This window comes from Macrobrachium rosenbergii, chromosome 29, assembly GCF_040412425.1.
Source record: "Macrobrachium rosenbergii isolate ZJJX-2024 chromosome 29, ASM4041242v1, whole genome shotgun sequence".
Taxonomy (NCBI): domain Eukaryota; kingdom Metazoa; phylum Arthropoda; class Malacostraca; order Decapoda; family Palaemonidae; genus Macrobrachium; species Macrobrachium rosenbergii.
Window position 1 is genome coordinate 7,181,584 of NC_089769.1, and position 21,031 is coordinate 7,202,614.

At 39.6% G+C, this 21,031-nt stretch overlaps 2 protein-coding genes across 5 annotated transcripts in view; both read left to right on the forward strand.

Annotated features, from left to right (window-relative positions):
• Positions 1-829: 829 nt before the first annotated feature.
• LOC136854559 (transient receptor potential protein-like) lies at positions 830-17,797 on the forward strand. Its single transcript, XM_067130907.1, has 18 exons — positions 830-1,554; positions 4,457-4,613; positions 5,074-5,169; positions 5,948-6,138; positions 6,289-6,442; positions 6,840-7,010; positions 7,370-7,604; positions 8,554-8,827; positions 9,395-9,526; positions 10,572-10,705; positions 11,376-11,496; positions 12,468-12,663; positions 13,089-13,274; positions 13,808-13,991; positions 14,416-14,528; positions 14,947-15,096; positions 15,578-15,670; positions 15,993-17,797. The coding sequence occupies exons 1-18, from the start codon at positions 1,349-1,351 to the stop codon at positions 16,557-16,559; spliced, it is 3,360 nt and encodes a 1,119-aa protein (XP_066987008.1). The 5' UTR covers positions 830-1,348; the 3' UTR covers positions 16,560-17,797.
• A 2,365-nt stretch (positions 17,798-20,162) lies between these two features.
• The window catches only part of G9a (histone-lysine N-methyltransferase G9a), a 48,802-nt gene continuing 47,933 nt past the window's right edge, over positions 20,163-21,031 (forward strand). For 2 of the 4 annotated variants that reach the window (XM_067130911.1, XM_067130910.1), the window contains exon 1: positions 20,217-20,346. The gene's annotated coding sequence lies outside the window, so the exon portion shown is untranslated. Of the gene's footprint in view, positions 20,347-21,031 lie in introns of all 4 variants that reach the window. The other 2 variants (XM_067130908.1, XM_067130909.1) reach the window with 2 other exon arrangements.

A 21,031-nucleotide genomic window follows, 5' to 3' on the forward strand; every position in this document is an offset into this window, starting at 1 on the left:
TCCCAAATGAATGTAACTGTTATTTATCTTTAAGTCAGTGAAGAGAAATGTACAATCCTATTCCTATTCCTATATTCCAATATATTCCTATACATCCCTATATGTTCCTATTTGTACCCATGGCACTTTTCTTCCAAACCCTCGGCAGAGCCCCGTCTGCGTTCTACATACATACATACATACATACATACATAGATACATACATATATGTATATATATGTGTATGTGTGTGTATGTTGGTGTGTGTGTCCGGATACATAGGCTTGTATGAGGTTGCATAATTCAGAATCGATTGCCTTTGTGCAGAATGCATTATGTTACAAACTTAACGTAGCATTTCATGACTTGATTTCAAGTATAGTGTACTTTAGGCTATCTAAAAACCAATGGACCCCAAACTTTTTCTTTCATCAACTGAACTCCTGATTTAAAGAAAGCGAGAAAATAAAGATATAATCCAGTTCTGGTTTTCAGAGCAGTGCAAAATAGGTAAATAGTTCAAGGCTTCAAGCTCGCCTGGGTAAGGGACGGTTGCACTGCAAAAGAGCAAATTGGATTACAAGCGTCGAGGTAATGAAAAAACATTTTTTATGAGTGTATATTTTGAGTTGTGTGTTTTATCATACATCGAGTGAAGCATACGGGACAACCTGTATCATCGGTGATATTGAGAGAAGTAATCTTGTCAACGGAAAAAACCTTTAAAACCCAACCGTTGGTCTAGACCTACCGGGTAATTGGCAACTGGACCGCTCTCAGCGGTAAGGTCACCACCACCAGCGAAGCCTTGCAAAAATGGATTTGCCAAAAGGCTCATGAATTTCTGCGGAGGGTCCCAGTGTCAGTAGCTGTTTGGAGGCGAATCCGTCCAGACACTTAGATTATCGTTACGCGCCAGAGGACTCAGCCGGACACTCGACACATGAGAGCCTCGTTGTTCGAGACCGTTAGGGACATCCTCCGGTAGTACCAGGATAACATCAGCCCTTGGAAACTGAAACTTAACCGGATTTTTTAAGGTCTGAGTCACCTGTAAAGTAATCTGGATTAAGACTGCAATCACAGAAGACCAAAAGTTCTAAAAAAAAATAGTCTCATAACCTTAAAAATCTTGTCTTAAGTCATACCTTTACGCTAGAAGCCACACCCACGTGGAAGATCATAACTTGAGGTTGGCGGACGAAGAGCGCTTGAGGCAGAAGAGTAATAGGCTCAAAAGTTAAGGATAAATAAGCCGATAGACCGATCATCAGATGTTTTGCCTTCCAAGTGAAATAGCAACGCTGTTCTGAGGGAAACCTGACGAATTATAAAACAAGAGGAAAGGAGAAAACCAACCTCGGAGAAAATGACGGCGAGCCGCCTAGATCCAAACACGGGGCAGGCCTACGCCACGGCGCCCACGCCCGATGGAAAGGGTCTGGGGGACCTGGAGGAAAAAATCAAGGAGGATCTTATGGATCAAGAACCAGACGACATCGAACAGATTTTGAACAGCGAGGAAAAACGATACCTCTTGTACGTTGAGAGAGGAGACGTGGCTTCTGTTAGGCAGTAAGTATTGTTCGAGGGATTTTCCTATAGAGGGATTTATGGGTGGTGTACTTTAATCGATTTAAAATAATATATCAGACATGTCGTTATGAAGACTCCTCTGAGGGGCGTGGGATAAGCTTGAAAAATAGGCCTAGTCGATTGAGCCACTAAAGTTCAATGTGAAAGTGTTTTTGTGTATGTGTGTATGTGTGGGTGTTTGTACGGTGGCCGGTAATAAAGTCACAGGGAATAAAAGTCACAGAAAAAAGTCACAATTTTGGCTAGGAAAAAAGTCACATTAAACCCGGTATGTATCCACTTTTGAGGCGTGTTCAGCACAGGCCCGTTGGGGATTACCGTAAAAGTATAAACAAAAGACCGTAAATTAAAACCCTTGGCGGTCGCTGTCTTGGAAAAATTAATGTGACTTTTTGTCCTGTGACCTTTTTTCTGTGACTTTTTTACCTGTGACTTTTTTTTTACCTGGATTTGTTTGTACATATAGGCCTACTTTGACTTTCTGTCCCAAAAATTAGCTTCAGTTTCATTTCATCAGTGAATATTACGATAGGAGAACTTTTTCCTTCTTCAAAGCACAGGTTCCGACTAGTACCATATGAATTATTAGAAAAGAACATATATCACTAATCAGCAGAAATTAAAACACTCAGAAGAGAAGAAGCCGAACGTTTGAAAGAGGCGACGTGACACAGTCGAAAAAAGCAGTAAACGGAATTAAAAACAAAAATAAGAAAATGCGACATCGTATAAAGAGCGAAGTGGAACATTTTGAATAAGCGTGAGCTGAACAATTTAAAAGCACGGACCAAAACAAACTTAAGCATGAAGTTAAAACATTTGAATTAAGTGAAATTAAAAGCACGTAAGTATTAAGTGCTTGTAATTATCAGACGTAAAACATTTTCGAAAAAGCAAAACATTAAGAAACAATAGTTAAAGTTAATATTTCAAGATTTATTTACCAACTTTAACCTAAACTGGAGACGGAATGAGGCCTAATGATTCACAGAAATGAAAGGGGAAATCGCCCGTAATAACATGTTGCTGAGAGGTCAAAATGAAGATGAAACTATCACATTCTTTAATATATAACGAATATTGGATGTTGCTCTACATATAAATACCTACAACATTTAGACTTTGAAAGAAAGTCCCAGAGATTGGACTTACAATGCTTTGGTTGATGGATCGTTAATTATAACAAATCATACCTTACAATTAAAATCCGTAAGATATCGCTGAGGATTCCGTGAAAGAGAGAGAGAGAGAGAGAGAGAGAGAGAGAGAGAGAGAGAGAGAGAGAGAGAGAGAGAGAGAGAGAGAGAATAGCTAATTATACGGAAATACTTTCACCTAAGTTTTCTTTTCTTGTTGATTTAGTTATAATCTTTTTGTTGCGCTGTTCATGCGTGTTCCATATGATATTTTTTATTTATGTTTATTTTGTGTGTGTTTGTGTGTGTTTACAGACATGGTTAATTTGTTTGTGTGTGTGTGTGTGCGTGTGAGTGAAAGCCTCATTATGAGGGTTCTTGAGTAAGCAATTTGACCGCAACTATTTTTTTTTCTTTTGCGTGTCAATAAACTTAAGAAAACTTACATTATATTTTTCCTTAGTACCACCTGTCAGAATAACTCATTTATAATAATTGCTTTATGTCATTTAAATTTATGAAAGTAAAGGAGGGGAGAGATTTAATAAAGACAGTCTTTAAGAATTCGTATAGACAAGTTCATATAGATATTCATCTAATTCATATCTTTAGTTAGAAATAGATTTCATAAACGCATGTTGACAACTTGTCACATACATGTCAAAAACCGATTGAAAACAAGTTAACAAACACTAGTAGAGAACAAATCTTTGGCAAATGCTGAATGAACGACCAGTAATTTGATGACTTCTATTTAACCTGATTGTGGTATGTTTGCAGGTCGGTAACTTATTGCATACATGTCAAAAACAGGTAGAAAACAAGTCAACAACTACTAATGGAGACCGTACCTTTGGCAAATACTGGTTTAGGCTTAGTTAGCACAACCAATAATGTTGATGACTTGTATTCAACCTGTTTTTGATGTGTTCATGTTGGCAATATATCAGATACATATCACCAACAACTTAAAAACAAGTCAACAACCACCAGTGGAGAACGGTTGACTGTTGATGACCTGTATTCAACCTGTTTGTGATGTCTATACATGCCGCATCTTACTGCACACATATCAAAAACATGTTGAAAATAAGTCGACAACCAGAAGTGGAGAACAAACTTTTTGCAAATGATGGATAATCCTAGAAAGCACTGATTAGAACGACCAATAAATGTATTCGGCTTGTTTGTGGCGTGCGTGCAACAAGTTATCAACATGAGTTTATGAACCAGTTCTTTATGTCAAACAATTGCTTCTGTCACATTACTTGTCAGCTAACTGGTAAATAACTAATTTGGTGCAATTTAACTTCTAACATAACTAATAGATTAGTAAATAATCAGTTTGGTGACCCCAAATATTGTACATGAATGTGTGAGTTGAAATAGACCTATATCCTTCTTTGCGCCAAGGGAATTGGGCTTCTCCAAGTGTACCCAAAAAGTGGGAGTTAAGTGACAAGTAGATTCTACACACGCACACACACACACACACACACACACACACACACACACACACACACATATATATATATATATATATATATATATATATATATATATATATATATATATATATATATATGTGTGTGTGTGTCTGTGTGTGTGTATGTGTAATGCATGGTGACAACATAGATAAATCTCGAACTGCTTCTAGTCATTAAGGGGCTTAATGGGAAATCATATGTTCACTTTCTCTCTCTCTCTCTCTCTCTCTCCTCACAACAATCTCTCCTCTTCCTCAGCATCGTGAAGAAGGGCCTGAAGCAAAACACCAAGAAGTCGGGAAGCTTCAACATCAATTGCCTCGATCCGCTCGGGAGGTCTGGCCTCATCATCGCCATTGAGAATGAGAATCTAGATATGATGGACCTTTTACTCGAACAAGGAATTTGCCCTGCTGTAAGTTTATTTTCTTTTTCAAGCAGAATTATTAATGCAGTTTCCATAGGTGGGAAGACGAAGGGGTAGGGGGGCGGGGGGAATGCCTATGAAAAGGAGGGATGAAGTCGGTTATTACGCCAGAAGGTAAGGGGAGACAACGCTCTTCCGAACATTTTTTGACGTATGAATAAATGAGATCATTCACCTGATACTCCTGACGGTGAGAAACACCTGAATGTGCCAGTTACTTTATTCGCCATTTTTTTTTTTTAATAGAATCTCTAATCAAACTAATGAAGTGGCTTACATCAAGCCATTTTAGCTAGTAGGCCTAAACGGCTGATTCCATTTGCTACCATCCAGAATCATTTTATATTGAAGACCCAAGTTTTAAGTAGAGTCAAAATAAAGACTTTTCATCAAAGGACTATGAGGTGCCTCGGGATTATCAATTGCTTTTCCATCCTCCATCCCACAGGATGGACTTCTTCACGCTATCGCTGAAGAATACGTCGAGGGGGTCGAAATCCTGCTGGTTCATGAAGAAAAGATCCACATCCCGGGAGAACCTTACGTAAGTTTCCCTGACCTTTGCGCTCTTCAAGACCTATCATCACTATTGGGCTCTATCTCTACTACCTCTTGTTAGTTCTTTTTCTCCTCCTTTCTCCTCCTCTTCCTCTACCTCCTTCTTTGAATTCTCACCCTCTTCCTCTTTTCCGTCGCATTTCCTCTTATTTTCTGGGTAAAACTGAGACTAACTGCCATTTAACTTCGCATAAATCTAACTGACATTCACCTTCAAGTAAGTGTAACTGCCATGTACCTTCACATAAGTAACTGCCATTTACCTTCACATAAGTCTAACCGCCGTTTACCTTCACATAAGTAACTGCCATTTACCTTCACATAAGTCTAACCACCATTTACCTTCACATAAGTACCTGCCATTTACCTTCATCTAAGTAACTGCCATTTACCTTCACATAAGTCTAAGCGCCAATTACTTCACAAGAGTCTAACTGCCATTTACCTTCACATAAGTAACTGCCATTTACCTTCACATAAGTCTAAGTGCCAATTACTTCACAAGAGTCTAACTGCCATTTACCTTTACATAAGTCTACAGTAAGCGTCATTTACCTTCACATGAGTCTAACTGCCATTTACCGTCACAAAAGTCTAACTGCCATTTGCCTTTACAAAAGCCTAACTGCCACTTACCTTCATGTAATTCTAACTGCCATTTACCTTCACAAAAGTCTAACTGTCATTTACCTTCACATGAGTCTAACTGCCATTTACCTTCACATGAGTCTAACTGCCTTTTGCCTTCCTGATGTCGTCGACAGTCATGGCAAAAGATAAAGGGAGACAGATCGGCGTTCACGCCCGACATCACGCCGTTGATCATGGCCGCCCACAGGAATCACTACGAGATTCTCAAGCTTCTGCTCGACAGGGGGGCGACCATCCCGATGCCCCACGACATCAAGTGCGCCTGCGATGAGTGCCTGGTCTCGGACGCCAGTGATTCTCTCAGGTAAGTAACGACAGAATACACAGAAAAAATAAAATGGTTGTTCATAGGCCTAAGAACGCCAACTGCAGTCCACCACTGAAGAATCGTCATAGAAATCCTACAGACAATTTTTAAATTTACCTCCCCGCTTTTCTTTCCGCCCTTCGACAGACACTCCCTTGCGAGGATCAACGCCTACAAAGCCCTGTCGTCGCCTTCGCTCATCTGTCTTTCGAGCAAAGACCCCTTCATCACCGCCTTCAACCTGAGCGAAGACTTGAAGAAGCTCTCCTCCCTGGAGAACGAGTTCACCGAGCAGTACACTGTGAGTATAGGCATCGAAAACTTCGTATTTTCTTAGAGAAAACGGAAAGATCTTGAAAGAGAGGTTATATGAACGGAGGGAAATGGTTTGATATTAACGTTGGTATTGATGTTTGTGGGATAAACGAATAGAGGGGTTGTGGTCTGAGTAATAGAATTATTTATCATAGTCAGTAACTACGTCTATTTATGTTTGTTTCTGTCAAAAGCATCACTGTGAAAAGATGAGACTATTTTCTGCTGACTGGGTGTTGAAAAGCAAGGGTGTTTGCGATTATCTCATCTCGTTGGAAGATTAGGTTAGGTATTAATGAATTATCAATTCAGAATTGATTTTATTATAAGCAAGATGATAAAGGGTCCATCTTTGATACTTTATCCATCTTTCTTCCCAACAGTCGTTAAGGAAACAAGTGCAGGCCTTCACAATGGCACTTGTAGATGAAACGAGAACCAGCACTGAACTGGAAATTATCCTTAACTATGACCCTGAGGGAGAACCTTACAAAAAGGGGGAGTTCATGAATTTTACGCAGTTGAAGGAAGCAGTTGACAGCAACCAAAAGCAGGTAAACAGAACCACGAGACCTCTAGGCCAATGCAAGACGGTAAAGTGAAATTGTATGTGTGTGTGTGTTTGTGTTTGTGTGTATATTAAGCACAACACTTTGCTCGCACTGAAATAATGGTTACCTCAGTAGTGACCACTAGTGACCCCACAGTGACCTCTCCCAGTAGCTCAGGCTTTGTATGAAACTCTTCGGATTTTTCACTACTTCGTTGACTCGGTAGAATCTATCTGCTGTATAACCCCTCCCCTTACCTCTTCCATCCCCGTCCTCCTTCCCGTTTCCATCCCCCTCCCCCTTCCCCCTCCCCCAGCGCATGATCCAGTGTCAATTTCCCCTCTTCTCTTCCCTTCAAACAGTTCGTGGCTCACGCAAACGTCCAGCAGCTACTGGGGAGGGTCTGGTACGACGGCATGCCTGGATTCAAACGGCGCAGTCCGCTGGAGCAGCTGCTGGAAGTCGTGAAGATAGGAGCTTTGTTCCCGCTGTACTGCGCTGCTTTCCTCTTCGCGCCAGAGAGCAAGCTTGGCTCTTCTCTCAAGAAACCGTTCATCAAGTTCATCGTCCATTCGGCCTCCTACTGCTTCTTCTTGAGTGAGTGTTCGTGACTTCTTGAGTAAATAGAACCTTTTTAATGGGTCGTTTGATGTTTCAGTGATCATACCCTGTCAATGTTTCAATGCTTTTGATCTTTGTCATACTTATTTTAATCTGAGACTGATTTCCCCTTCGTTCCACAGTTTCTGTGACCCTTTTTTTATTCCTGCTTCATGCCACATTGCAGTTTCTTGCCCAGAATATTTGAATCTTTCTATTACGTAAGAATGGAGTAGAACAGAAATTGCACTTGTCAGTCTATACACAGAATTAAGTCTAATACTAAAAAAAGAATGCCTTTTTTTTAGTTTTATTTAATGGTGCGTTTTAGAGCTCATAATTTGCGTCGGTTGGTTGGTTGGTTGGTTTCTATTAAGCTGGCTTATGCCAACATGGGCGTCTGCCCTAGGTGTTATAAGGTATGAAAGGAAATAGGAAGATTGGTGAGGACCTCCGGACTCTTGTAAATCGAAAATTTCTGTCAAATTATTTTTTCCCAGTAAACTGCATTATTGTTTTCAAGTTGTGATTGTTCAGGATGCAGAGCTATACAGGTCGGTGCAAAATCGGAACATTCATAGAGATAGATTACTGAGTATTATTCTTTTTTGACAAAATGTCATTTTAAGTCTTCTCTTTTAGTCTTTTTTTTCTGGCATTTAATTTTACTCAGCAAATTCAGTTAACACTCGAATTCTGCAGCCTCCCCCTCCTTTAGTCATACCTGGGTCCCTGAATTCTCCAGGTAAGCCCACACAGAGACCCATTCTGTCGAAAAAGGCTTCCAGGCTCCCCTGGAAAGCACCAAAGAGAAGCCTCCTCTACTGAACTGCAGACCTTAGCCTATAAGAGAAAACCTTTGAAAATGATAGCTGTTAACTATCACAGACTACCCTGAGCATCAAGAACCGGGGAAAACTATAACATTTTCCCTTTTTCCCAACAGCTCTTCTGGTGATCGTGTCTCTCCGCGTGGAAACCTTCGTCATAGAGCTCTTCGGCACCGAACGGATGATAGAGCGACTGCGGAAGCAAGAGCGGGAAGCCAGAGGCGGTTGGCCCTCCTTCACGGAGCTCCTCATCGTCGTCTACATCTTCGGGTTCATCCTGCACGAACTCAAAACACTGTGGGAAGAGGGCTTGCTCAGTTACATCAAGGACCTGTGGAACTTCGTCGACTTCGGAGCAAACTTCTTCTACATGAACTGGATTTTCTTGCGGTGAGCACCTGCGCAAACACTTATAGGTCGATATTGGATACTATTTTGGCTTGTTATCCACGCGTCACCTCCGAGGTGCTAGTACTAAACAAGGCGGAAGCTCAATGGGACGCCATGTTTAGTACTAGCCCTCGGGGATCAAAGTATTATATTCACCCATTTCTATATTTTGTGGTCGACAAATTATATTAATAAACGATATCTTTGATCACCGAGGGGCTAGTACTAAACACCGCATCCCATTGAGCTTCCGCCATGTTTAGTACCTCGGAGGTGACGCGTAGGTAACGATCCAAAGTAGCCCCCGATATTGTTATTCATATATACATATACTTATATCATATTTTATGCAAGATTATTTACATGGGGGATTTTTATACCTAGCGTGAAATCAAACGCATGAACATGTAATTCATACGCTAATAACACCATTATCATCTACACATTGTATTCTAAAGCATAGCCACAAAAACGAACAGGCCTATATTTGAACCCGTATGTAACGAATATACAGTAGGTACGATCTAGTTGCAATGTCAATATAACCTAGATAACTATCAATTTCAGGCTGACGGCACTTTTCCTGACCCAACGCGCAGTCTGGTCTGGCCTTGACCCTTACTACCCGAGGGAAATGTGGCCTCCGTTCGATCCTCTGCTCTTGTCTGAGGCCATGTTCTGTGCTGGTAATATATTGAGGTCTGTATGGACGTGTTGGTCGTTCTTCTTCTTTCTTTCTTTTTTTCTTTGCTTCCTTCTTTCTATCTTTTCTTCTCTTGCACTGAACTTGAGTCTAGGTCTCACTCACGACAATGGTCTATTCTAGATTTAGGCTGAATGTAAGGAAAGTCTTTTTTAAAAACAAATTTATGTATATATACAGTATATAAATAAATATACATTATTCTTAGACCTATCCTCTAACTTATTCTTACGCTAAAGTTGCTTAGACTCATTGTTTCAGATAATGGTAAAGTACAATGTGTTTGGTTTTTTAGGCTATTTTTTTAGGCTACGTACAGTATCTGCCTTGTTCTCGAAGTGTAACTGTGCCTTAGACCAAACCAGACAATATGGATTCTCACCTCGTCTTCAGATGATAAAACCCGACTATCAGATACATAAAAAACTACTGTATAAACATTTTGACTTACAGTTACTCTTAACTTACTCTTACGCTAAAGTTGCTTAGACTCATTGTTTCAGATAATGGTAAAGTACAATGTGTTTGGTTTTTTAGGCTATTTTTTTTTAGGCTACGTACAGTATCTGCCTTGTTCTCGAACTGAAACTGTGCCTTAGACCAAACCAGACAATATGGATTCTCACCTCGTCTTCGGGAATCCCACTTGCCCGGAAAGATGATAAAACTTGACTATCAGATACATAAAAAACTACTGTATAAACAGTTTGACTTGCAGTTACTCTTAACTTATTCTTACGCTAAAGTTGCTTAGACTCATTGTTTCAGATAATGGTAAAGTACAATGTGTTTGGTTTTTTAGGCTATTTTTTTAGGCTACGTACAGTATCTGCCTTGTTCTCGAACTGAAACTGTGCCTTAGACCAAACCAGACAATATGGATTCTCACCTCGTCTTCGGGAATCCCACGTACCCGGAAAGATAATAAAACCCGACTATCAGATACATAAAAAACTACTGTATAAACAGTTTGACTTACAGTTACTCTTATCACACGAAAGAACAACCACGTCTGAACCACTGGCGTCTCTCTCCTTCCAGTTTCCTCAAACTGATTCACATCTTCAGCATCAACCATCACATGGGACCTCTTCAGATTGCTCTCGGCAGAATGGTGGTCGACATTATCAAGTTCTTCTTCATCTACACTCTCGTCCTCTTCGCCTTTGGATGTGGTAAGAAAGACGATGGGTACATTAAATTATCAATATGGATATGGAACTGTTTTTTAAGTTGAATTGCCATTCCTCCATAAGCACTTCAAATATACTGGTGACTTTGTCATAGGAGATGGTCTAGGAATTTGTTAACTAGGATCTAGGAGTCTTTAAACAGAGATATGGTGTAGGAATTTGTTAACTAAAAATGTGGTCTAGGAATTTGTTAACCAGAAATATGGCCTAGGAATCTGTTAACCAGAAATATGGTCTAGGAATCTTTTAACCAGAAATATGGTCTAGGAATTTGTTAACTAGAAATGTGGTATAGGAATCTGTTAACCAGAGATATGGTCTAGGAATTTGTTAACAAGACATATGATCTAGGAATTTGCTCCAGAAACATGGTCTGGGAATTTGTTAACCAGAAAATTAGTGAATCAGGCTTCTGAACTCGAAAACTTATCCCGGGCACTGAAGTCGTTCATGGAACGTAGACAATTTCCTTTGGAAATGTAGCTGGTGAGAAAGACTGATTGAAATGGTCTCATTATAAAAGTAACTTTTTCAGGATTAGCCGGTTAATTGCATACCAGTCGTTTTCTAGCCAATGTCTTTGCGAAAATGTTTTCTAAACAATTCCCCATCCATAGGTGTAGAACACTTTCATGGCAACTCCTCTCCGCAGGTCTGAACAATCTGCTGTGGTACTACGCTGACATAGACAAGGAGAAATGCTACTCACTTCCTGGCGGTATGATGAACCCGAAACACGGAAGATCGTGCACAATTTGGAGGAGATTTTCCAAGTGAGTCACAAAGGAAAGTAAATTAGAGTTTATAATGATCTGATCATGTTTATCGAGAAGCAAGAAAGCGCGAAATCTGAAACTGAAAACGATACTCCTAGACTCAGACCAACTAGAGTGACGTTTACGAACGTCATCTTTCTCCTCAGTATTTCGAAAAATTTGGAACTAATTCTAACTGGAATCTGGTATTTCCGCCCTGTGTTAGATATGGCATTATTGCCGACAGAGATTGCAATATTTTTTTTTAACCCAGAATGGCTTTGACCTACTGCATAAAAGATAAAGGACTTAGCCTCATTTTATCTTTCTTAGATCAAGAGACCTCTAAATGAATCATTAATAGCGCAGTTTCCTTTCAAATCATTTCCCTTCAAACAATTAAAAGTTATTTTACTTACTCTGTCTAACTAACTCTTCAAGGAACCTGATTATTGGTTGATCGCCAAGAATCAGGTTCTTTTAAGAATCACTTAAACAGAGTAATCAAAATAACTCGTGATTGTTGAAAAGAAATTATCTTAAAAGAAATTACAGCCATTAAGAGGTTCCTCAAAGGTCTCTGCATGTCGAAGAAAGACCGCGACCTCCTTACGGTATAATAAAATGCAATCTTTTCGAAGGGAGTTTTTGATTTCTGTGAGTGTCAGAAATATGACACTATAGAGTTCTTTTCCCGGATGGTTCTAAAAATTGTCCGTTATCATTATTTCCATTTCTATAACATGTAGGGAGGTAAATGTTCATATTTAACTCAACATTCATGAGTGACAAACATAGAACACTACTGGCGGAAAAAATTTTAGGCCTATACTGTGCATACTGAATCCTGTGACGCAGCAATCACATTTAACTCAGTTTCTATAATAATAATAATAATAATAATAATAATAATAATAATAATAATAATAATAATAATAGCTATCATCATTACAATTATCATCACGCAATCTCTCCAACCCTACCCTCAGCTTGTTCGAGACGTCGCAATCGCTGTTCTGGGCATCCTTCGGGCTAGTAGACCTAACCAACTTCGAACTGACGGGCATCAAGAGCTTCACCCGGTTCTGGAGTATGTTGATGTACGGGTCGTACAACGTCATCAATGTTATCGTACTACTGAATCTCCTCATCGCCATGATGTCTAACTCGTACACGATCATCGTCGTGAGTATGATTTTTGTGATCAGTTTCCTTCGTTGGAGTTTTGGCGTTCCGGTTGATGGATTGAGACTGTCTTTTAATAAACGTGCTTCTTATCTATTGGTGTTTGTTTATATGTATTATTTTTTAATATTAGACCACACATTGACCGTTGGTACCAACTTTACGATACCTAGAGAATAACTTACGTTCAAAAGGTGTAAGTTAGCCCCATAGTGTAGTGAATTGGTGTTAATCGACTACTTATAGCCTAATATTTTTTTAATACATACACACACACACAATCCATACATACGTAAGCTGAGAAAACAAAAATCGAGGTGTTTAAAAGCGATTACTGACGAAATTCCTCCTCTCTCTCTCTCTCTCTCTCTCTCTCTCTCTCTCTCTCTCTCTCTCTCTCTCTCTCTCTCTCTCTCTTCGTCCAGGCCAAATGTGACATCGAGTGGAAGTTCGCCCGATCCAAGCTGTGGATGAGCTATTTTGAAGACGGAGACGAAGTGCCCGCGCCCTTCAACCTCTTTCCTAACCCTCACGCCTTTATCACCAAGAAGCCCGTCACCAGGGCCTCCTTCAAGAACAGGAGGGACAGCCTGAGAGACACTCAGTATCATGTGAGAGCGTCGTCGGTTGCTTTTGTTACTTTGTTTTTCTTTTTTTACTGTCGTAATTTTTTTTTTGTTCACTTGATTAGGCCTATGCAGTCCTTTTCCTGTCGTCTCATTTTTTATCAATATGATTAGGCCTATGTAGATGATATTACTCTCTCTCTCTCTCTCTCTCTCTCTCTCTCTCTCTCTCTCTCTTGTTGTCTTTTTCATAGAAGTATCAACCTAAGTGAAGAACTATGTGGATGTTATCAGACCTCTCTCTCTCTCTCTCTCTCTCTCTCTCTCTGATGTCTTGCTTTTATTCCCAACCAAAATGTAACTTGTTTGTATCTGTAACCAAAAAGCAACCTTATTTTTCATCACAAACCAAAACGCAATGGGATTTGAATCTTTAACACTCCCCCCCCACCCCCAACCCCACAAAGTTATTTTCATTTTCGTGAAAAACGAACTGACTTAGCGTCCTCCTTTTTAATTAACCAACAACGCATTGACATCTTTAACTAAAACGTAACAGCGTTCTTCCTTCTGGCCAGAACGTAGCCCGTAATCTGGTCCGGCGTTACGTCACCTGCGAGCAGCGCAAGGGTGACGAAGCCGAGATCACGGAGGATGACATCAACGAAGTCAAGCAGGACGTCAGCAGCTTCAAGTACGAGCTCCTCAATATCCTGAAAATCAACGGATGGGTGACGGGCAACAAACACCTTCAAGAAAGCAGTAAGCTTTTTTTTGTAACTCGTTTTTGTATTCTCTGAGATTCCCCTCCCCTTGTGGTCTCTAGACCTATGCAATGAAATTGTTTAAAATCGTGAACAATATTGTAACGCTAAATATTTGGTGCATCATTTGTCCATAGTTTAGAAAACTTTAGAAGAACTGTCAGAATATTATACAACAGCATACCTCCCGTTAATATTTATTAGAGAAGACTACCCAGTCAAGACTACACCTCATACTCATTTTACTTGTATATTTGTATATCTCATCTTACCAGTTTACATGATAATTTTGCATAAAACCTTGCAGTTTCCCCTAAGATTTTCCCAAAACCCTTAACTGATTTCACAGTTGTTGTAAACAATGCTTCAAGCATTTCCTTCTTCTAATTCCTACCATTCTTCTTCTTCTTTTTCTTCTTCAGCTGCCGTAGGGAGAAAGCAGGCCATGAGAGAGAGGCGACTTATGAAGGGCTTCAATATCGGTCTGGTGGAGGGCATCAGTTCGAGTGACGCCTTGATTAATCTCGTCTTGAAGGTAAGCGAGCTTAATTGGAGCTACGAATTTATGACAAACTAAAAATAAAAAGCGATATCTATGAATCCTCCTTCTTGATAAATTAATTCAACGTTAATCCGTTTCCCCCACTTTCATTCCCTTGCAGTCAATTTTTCACATCTGCTCTCTTTGTCTCGTACCAGTCATCTCAAAAGCTGAGGCAGTCTGGATTAGATCACAGTCTTTTAAAAACAAAAACAATTAAGAATATACAAATTATACAAAATGGGCTGCAACAGGCCATTCAACATATCCAAAGCTAACAGTAATTCCATATCATTCCTAGCCTAAAGTGAGGTGCGCTTATCATTCAGTTTAAGAGAGTCATATACCGAACCAACCGGCCACGGCCACTGTATGTACAAATATCATCATCTTCTTCTTCTTCTTCTTCCAGGCCGCTGCAGTAAAGAAAGCCAAGAAGGACTGGAACAGCAGAGTGCGCAAGAGTGTCCGGAGGAGAGATCCCATCGGCTCGTCATCCACTATCGCCACAAGGCAGACTCTGCGACAGAGCGCCCGTGATGGCAGCAAGTCTTGGGGCCAGGTAAGTTCTGAAGGTTAACAAAAACGATAATAATGTCTAGTGGACCTATAATTGGAGGCTTCAAGGCCTTGATTACATTAATAATGGCCATTTGCCCTTATTCACATGACTGCATGCAACATCAATGCAGTCATTTCCTTCAAACGTTCAAAAGAAGACTGTGTTGTTAAGTTATGCACATTTTCCGATTTGGTCACCGTGTCATTTGACAATGGCGTTATTGCACAAAGTTTATTTAAAATTTAAAAATTCTCCTTCATGCGACCAAAAAACAGAGTTTTCGCTCCAGCCTAATTTGTATATGGACTGAATCAAACTTATATCTGTCATTTGTCAACATATACGGAAAATATGTTGATTTTTTCCAAGACTTCCTTAGACAATCACAGAATGCATAGTTTGATATAAAACATTATTCTCCATTGGATATTACAGTATAAACTACCAGAATTATTTAAACCAAATTCCCTCTTCTCCCCAGATCAAGTTCTACCAGCGACGAGGCGTCTTCTCAGGAGGAGAGATCAATGAGAGAATGCTGAATGAGATTAAGAGTAGAATCGCGGAGCCAAAGGTAGGTCTAATTTTAGTTTCTTCAGCGAGACCTTCTTTGTGAGGCTTTTGTTCTTTTCAATCTTAAATTTCCAAGAAATAAAGCATAAATTACAGTGGTAAGCTCAAGGATATTTCTGATAAAAAAAATGTTTTTTTTTTTCGTCTCTTCATAAATCTCAAAGCAGAGTTGCTTTCTTACGCCAAATATTTCGAAGGATAGTTTAAAGAATCGTTTCTTTCTCTAACGTGTGACTAAATGTTAACCGATACTTATCCGCCCTCCTGATTTGTTCAAATGTTTTGCCTAAAAGTCTATTCATTCTTTTCTTCTTTTACCTCAGCCTACTGAGAGCAAACTGAAGGGCTGGAGAAGGCTGCAGAGACTACACCAGAAAGGAGGTTTAATGAAACAAGATACTCCCCCATCGTCTGGCGAGGAATCCCCAACTAGGACTGCTAACCCCCAAAAGTCATCCCCAGTGAAGACCGTTCCTCAGCGTGCTTCCCCACCAACACAACCTGTATCGCCTGTCAAAATGGACCCCAAGTCTTCTGCCCCAGCGCCAAAGCCTGCTCCTGTCAAGACAGAACCTAAGCCTTCTGCCCCAGAGCCAAAGCCTGCACCTGTCAAGACAGAACCTAAGCCTTCTGCCCCAGAGCCAAAGCCTGCATCTGTCAAGACAGAACCTAAGCCTTCTGCCCCAGAGCCAAAGCCCTCACCTGTCAAGACAGAGCCTAAACCTCCATCCCCGAAAGCACAGCCGGCTGCTAGACCCAAGACGCCTCCAGCAAAGGCAAAAGAGTCACCAAAGGCCCCTCCTCCTTCAGCGTCGCCTAAGCCTCCAGAGAAACCACAAGCGTCTGGTATTTCTGCCTTGACACAGCAAAAGAGAACCGGTTGGCTTTAAACCTCGCTAAATAAACAGAGGAGCAATAAGCTCCTTTCCTTCGAAACTGGGCTCCAACGTCTCAGGTTTGTTTCTGCGACACTGACTTAAGACTTCGGCTGTTTAGATTCTCCAGAGGGGAGAAGGAAGTTCTTCTAAAGGTTTCGTTTGTATCGTATATATATAAATATATTCATCTGAAACCTGAAAATGAAATTCTCGTCTCCAATTCGAAAGCTTCTGTGTTTTGTAGCCTAACTTTCAAGCTAAAGTTAGCTCGTCTGGACAGGAATTGACATTTTTTACATGGGTCTAATATTACACATTTTAAAAGAGTAATTAGAGACATCCCACTTACAAACCTAATCTTTGATTACTAATCATTGCTGATAAATCTGCGTTTGCCTTAAGCACCAAGCTTTATTCCATAAGATATGCTCTTGTAATAAAAAAAAAAACTGCATTATGAAATCGATTTCTTGAAGGGACATAGTCCATGATTATGATATAACAATTAATGCAGAACCATACGTCACTAAATGAGCGGAATAAATCACAAGATTTACCTTGATTTTTCTTTCTTTTTTTGTCAATTTAACAATGGATTTTCAAGAATATGAACTGAATACTCAGAATGCCCTTTCCTATGGGATTAGCCATATTAAGTTAATGTTTATAAATGTTAAAAGGAACATATTTTGCAGCGAAGGCAGTGTGTCCAAAGATATTTCTGGTCGAGATATTTTTCATAAAAAGATACACACACACACACACACACACACACATATATATATATATATATATATATATATATATATATATATATATATATATATATATATATATATTACTGTATGCCAACAACTACGACCTAAAGCCTTGGTTGTAAGAAAAATAAACAAAATATGTACATGAGTTGATGGATATCAATATGTATATGCAAGCGTAAAGTACCTTTATATGAATATGTATATATGAATTGCTAGAACCTAATATTCTACAATTAACTATTAGTTTTTAAAAAATCGGCAAAACTCTACCAAGAAAAAAATTTTTCATACCAAAACGAGTCTTATAATGATCTCGGCACATTATTATATGTTATTACAAAACACTCGTCAGTAAAGTCTGTACCTTTTCATACTGTAAGAGTGCTTGTTTTTTAATGCCATATAGTCTTGTCACTGACGATATCCTTATCCAAAAGATGGTGTCACCATGTTCAAACTATAACTTCTCTAATAAAACTGTAAAAATAATACTTGTTCTCTTTCTTCACCTCTGTTTTCTTGATGAACGCACCTAAAGAAATCAAGAAATCACCCATCATTACTGGAACTCACTTCCCTAAGACACTGTTGAATTAAAGACTATCTTACCATTTACTTTGCTAAGTTATCTTGACTTCGATCAAAGGCCCAGAACCCGAGGGGCCATTTCCATTCTAAGTAAGTTACCCCTCTATAGTGTTAAATCTCGTTTTCTCTTATTTAAACTTTTTACGTTTTCTTTTATTTCTCCAACTTCGGAAAATTTGATGAGCTACATAACTTTGCAATCATTAATAACACGTAAATCGCCGATGAGCCTTATTCTAATATTCCTTTTTTTAATTTTTTATATTATCCACCTGTTCTCATTTTTCATCTGTCCTTGTCCCTTGCTACTACTTAGATTCAGCCAGCCTTGTGCTGGCACGGGCTCTTGGCTGTTTTAGTGTTTATCACGTTTCGAGTTGGAATGTTTTTTCGCAGGCAGTCCTCTCTCTCTCTCTCTCTCTCTCTCTCTCTCTCTCTCTCTCTCTCTCTCTCTCTCTCTCTCTCTCTCTCTCTCTCTCTCTCAAGGCTTCTGATTCGAATTAAAATATATGTATAACTCCTTCCAGAAACAACCACTCTTATGATTTTCACCTAACTCTTTTGTGTCATAGGCCTAAGCTAGGACCCTTAACCTCCATCACTCCTTATTGTGCCCCATTCTGAGACCCTACCGGCCTCTAGATCGCCTTCTCCCAATTGGAATCACGATGTTTTTGCCACATAGCCTATTCGTAAATCAAAAACAAATTTATTTAAAGCAATTATTGTAATTTCCCGCCATTACGCATCATCATCATCATCATCATCATCAACTCTACATTTCAGTTAATCATTGAACTCCTGACACTCACCTGTCAGTCAATATGTTAAATTATTGTTGAATCATATTCGTTCATTTTTATTTTTAGAAGTGTTAATGTTTGATAAGCATTAAAATTTACATCACCCTATGAACCCTTCGAACTTTAAAAAAATCCTCCGAAATTCAAATGATCGTTCGAGGTAAGGACGGGTAATAAACATTTGGGATATGCCCACAAACATATTTGGTTGAAATTTAGTTGCCAATGGCTGCTCTGTACAGTAAACTGGCCCAAATGCAGATACAGCAACTGAAGAAAAAACTTTGATGAATACAAACATCTTTGCTGAGGCTTGTTAACACTTCTGTGTGTGATTTTCTCCACGAGAGAGAGAGAGAGAGAGAGAGAGAGAGAGAGAGAGTATAACTAATCTTCATGTTCTTAAAAGTCGCTCACAATGGCATCCAAATGGCTTTTAGAGGAAATCAATATCTGGAACAACAGGAAGAGTAGAATCAGAGTGACTCACACAACGACCTTTCAGATACCGTTACCGAGTATATATGTGTGTATATATATATATATATATATATATATATATATATATATATATATATATATATATATATATAGCCTAGAGAGAGAGAGAGAGAGAGAGAGAGAGAGAGAGAGAGAGAGAGAGAGAGAGAGAGAGACTGTGGATCGGTAAGAGGATTATCTGAGGCCTTTGTAGGCTACTGTATTACTGTAACAGTCAAACCATCAATCTTGTCACGCAAACACATTCCTGGTTTTGATTTCAGATTTTCCATATGGGGCAAAATAAATCCAGTTGCTACGAAGAAACTTGATGTGAGAACTACTCTAAAAGTCAACGATGGAAAGAGAACATGAATGTTAGGCATTAGTGAAGATGGCAACATACCCACTGTATTCTTTTCTCTGATGCTATCAAATGCTTGAAACATTTTTCCTCTTATCAGTTACAGGGCTACGGTTTACTGAATTCTGCTTTGAATATGTGCATAAGAGAGAGAGAGAGAGAGAGAGAGATTACCTGAACACCACAAAGCTTCCTTTATCGACCGCAGTTGATATTTAAGTACCTGGTGTGGTGTGCTGAAGGGTAAAAATATTAGAACTCGAGTTAAAGAAATGGCCTCAGCAGGTAGATTACATCTCTTTAGCAATCCAACCACGCTGAAATATAAGTGTACAAATATATTTCTGCAACATATTTTGTAGCCTGATAAACAGACGCTGTAAATCAGGAAACCATCATCAATTCAACTCGGGTATCAGAGAGCCACATGCTAGGAGGAAAACATTTACTCCGTCTTCAGCTATTAGTCCCCTGGCTCCCGCCTGTCAGACGTATGTGAAAAGGTCACGGGAGTGAGCTATATTTAGGTCACTTATCGCGAAAATTAAAAAAAAAATCAACTAGAATAAATAAAAACGACCAAATCTCCCCAAACAACGAAACAATTCCAAACATGACCAACTTTTAGAACAATACTTCTTAGGGAAAGTACGACCCCTTCTCCCAACCAGCCACGGCAACGAAACCTATGCGAATTGTAAACAGAAAAGTGAAAAAAAAACTTACTCTCGTAGTTTATCTTGTTGCTAAGTGTTGGTGGCCGTCGATGCGACCGTCGGCGATCGAAACAACTATTCCTGAAGGTGTGTGTGAGTGATTCCGAAGGCCGAAATGATTAAAAAGCAGAGAGAGAGAGAGAGTAGATGGTCGCCGTGGAAGACCCGGTGCTCTGCCCATGTTGTTGGTCGTTAGCCTAGGCCTACTTACTCTAGACTTCGCTTCTGTTGACTGTCGTGTGGCGCACGACCTTTTTGATTGGTTTATTGTGGTAGATTGTTTAGCCGTGGGGAGAATGAGATTGTTTAGACTTGTTTAATAAGAGTGGAGGATGAGCCCGCGTGACGAAGGTTGTTCACCCGGGGCCGATTAGTAATAGGGTTAATCCAGCCTATAATAGGCCTAGGTATTAGTTACATGAATGTTCTACATCCATTTGTAGGTCTGGAGTTGGGCCTTGGTTAAGTAGGCCTATTCAGTTATTTGTAAATTAATCAGGTAATCATTAGGATTATGGAACAGCCTAGTTAAACATGCCTGGGTTAAGAACGTGAAGAATATCATACCTAGCATACCCTAAGCCTAGTAGGGTATGGTAGCCCGTTATGCCTAATTCACGTCTCGTTATCCCGTGAGAGGTTATGATAGTTCGTATCCCGGTAGAACTAAGCAGTAACACATTCGGGTCGTTTCGGCCGCAAGCACGTTTACGTGCAAAATGGGCGCAGTGTTTAGTACCAGCCCGTTGGGGATGTATGTAAAACATGAAAA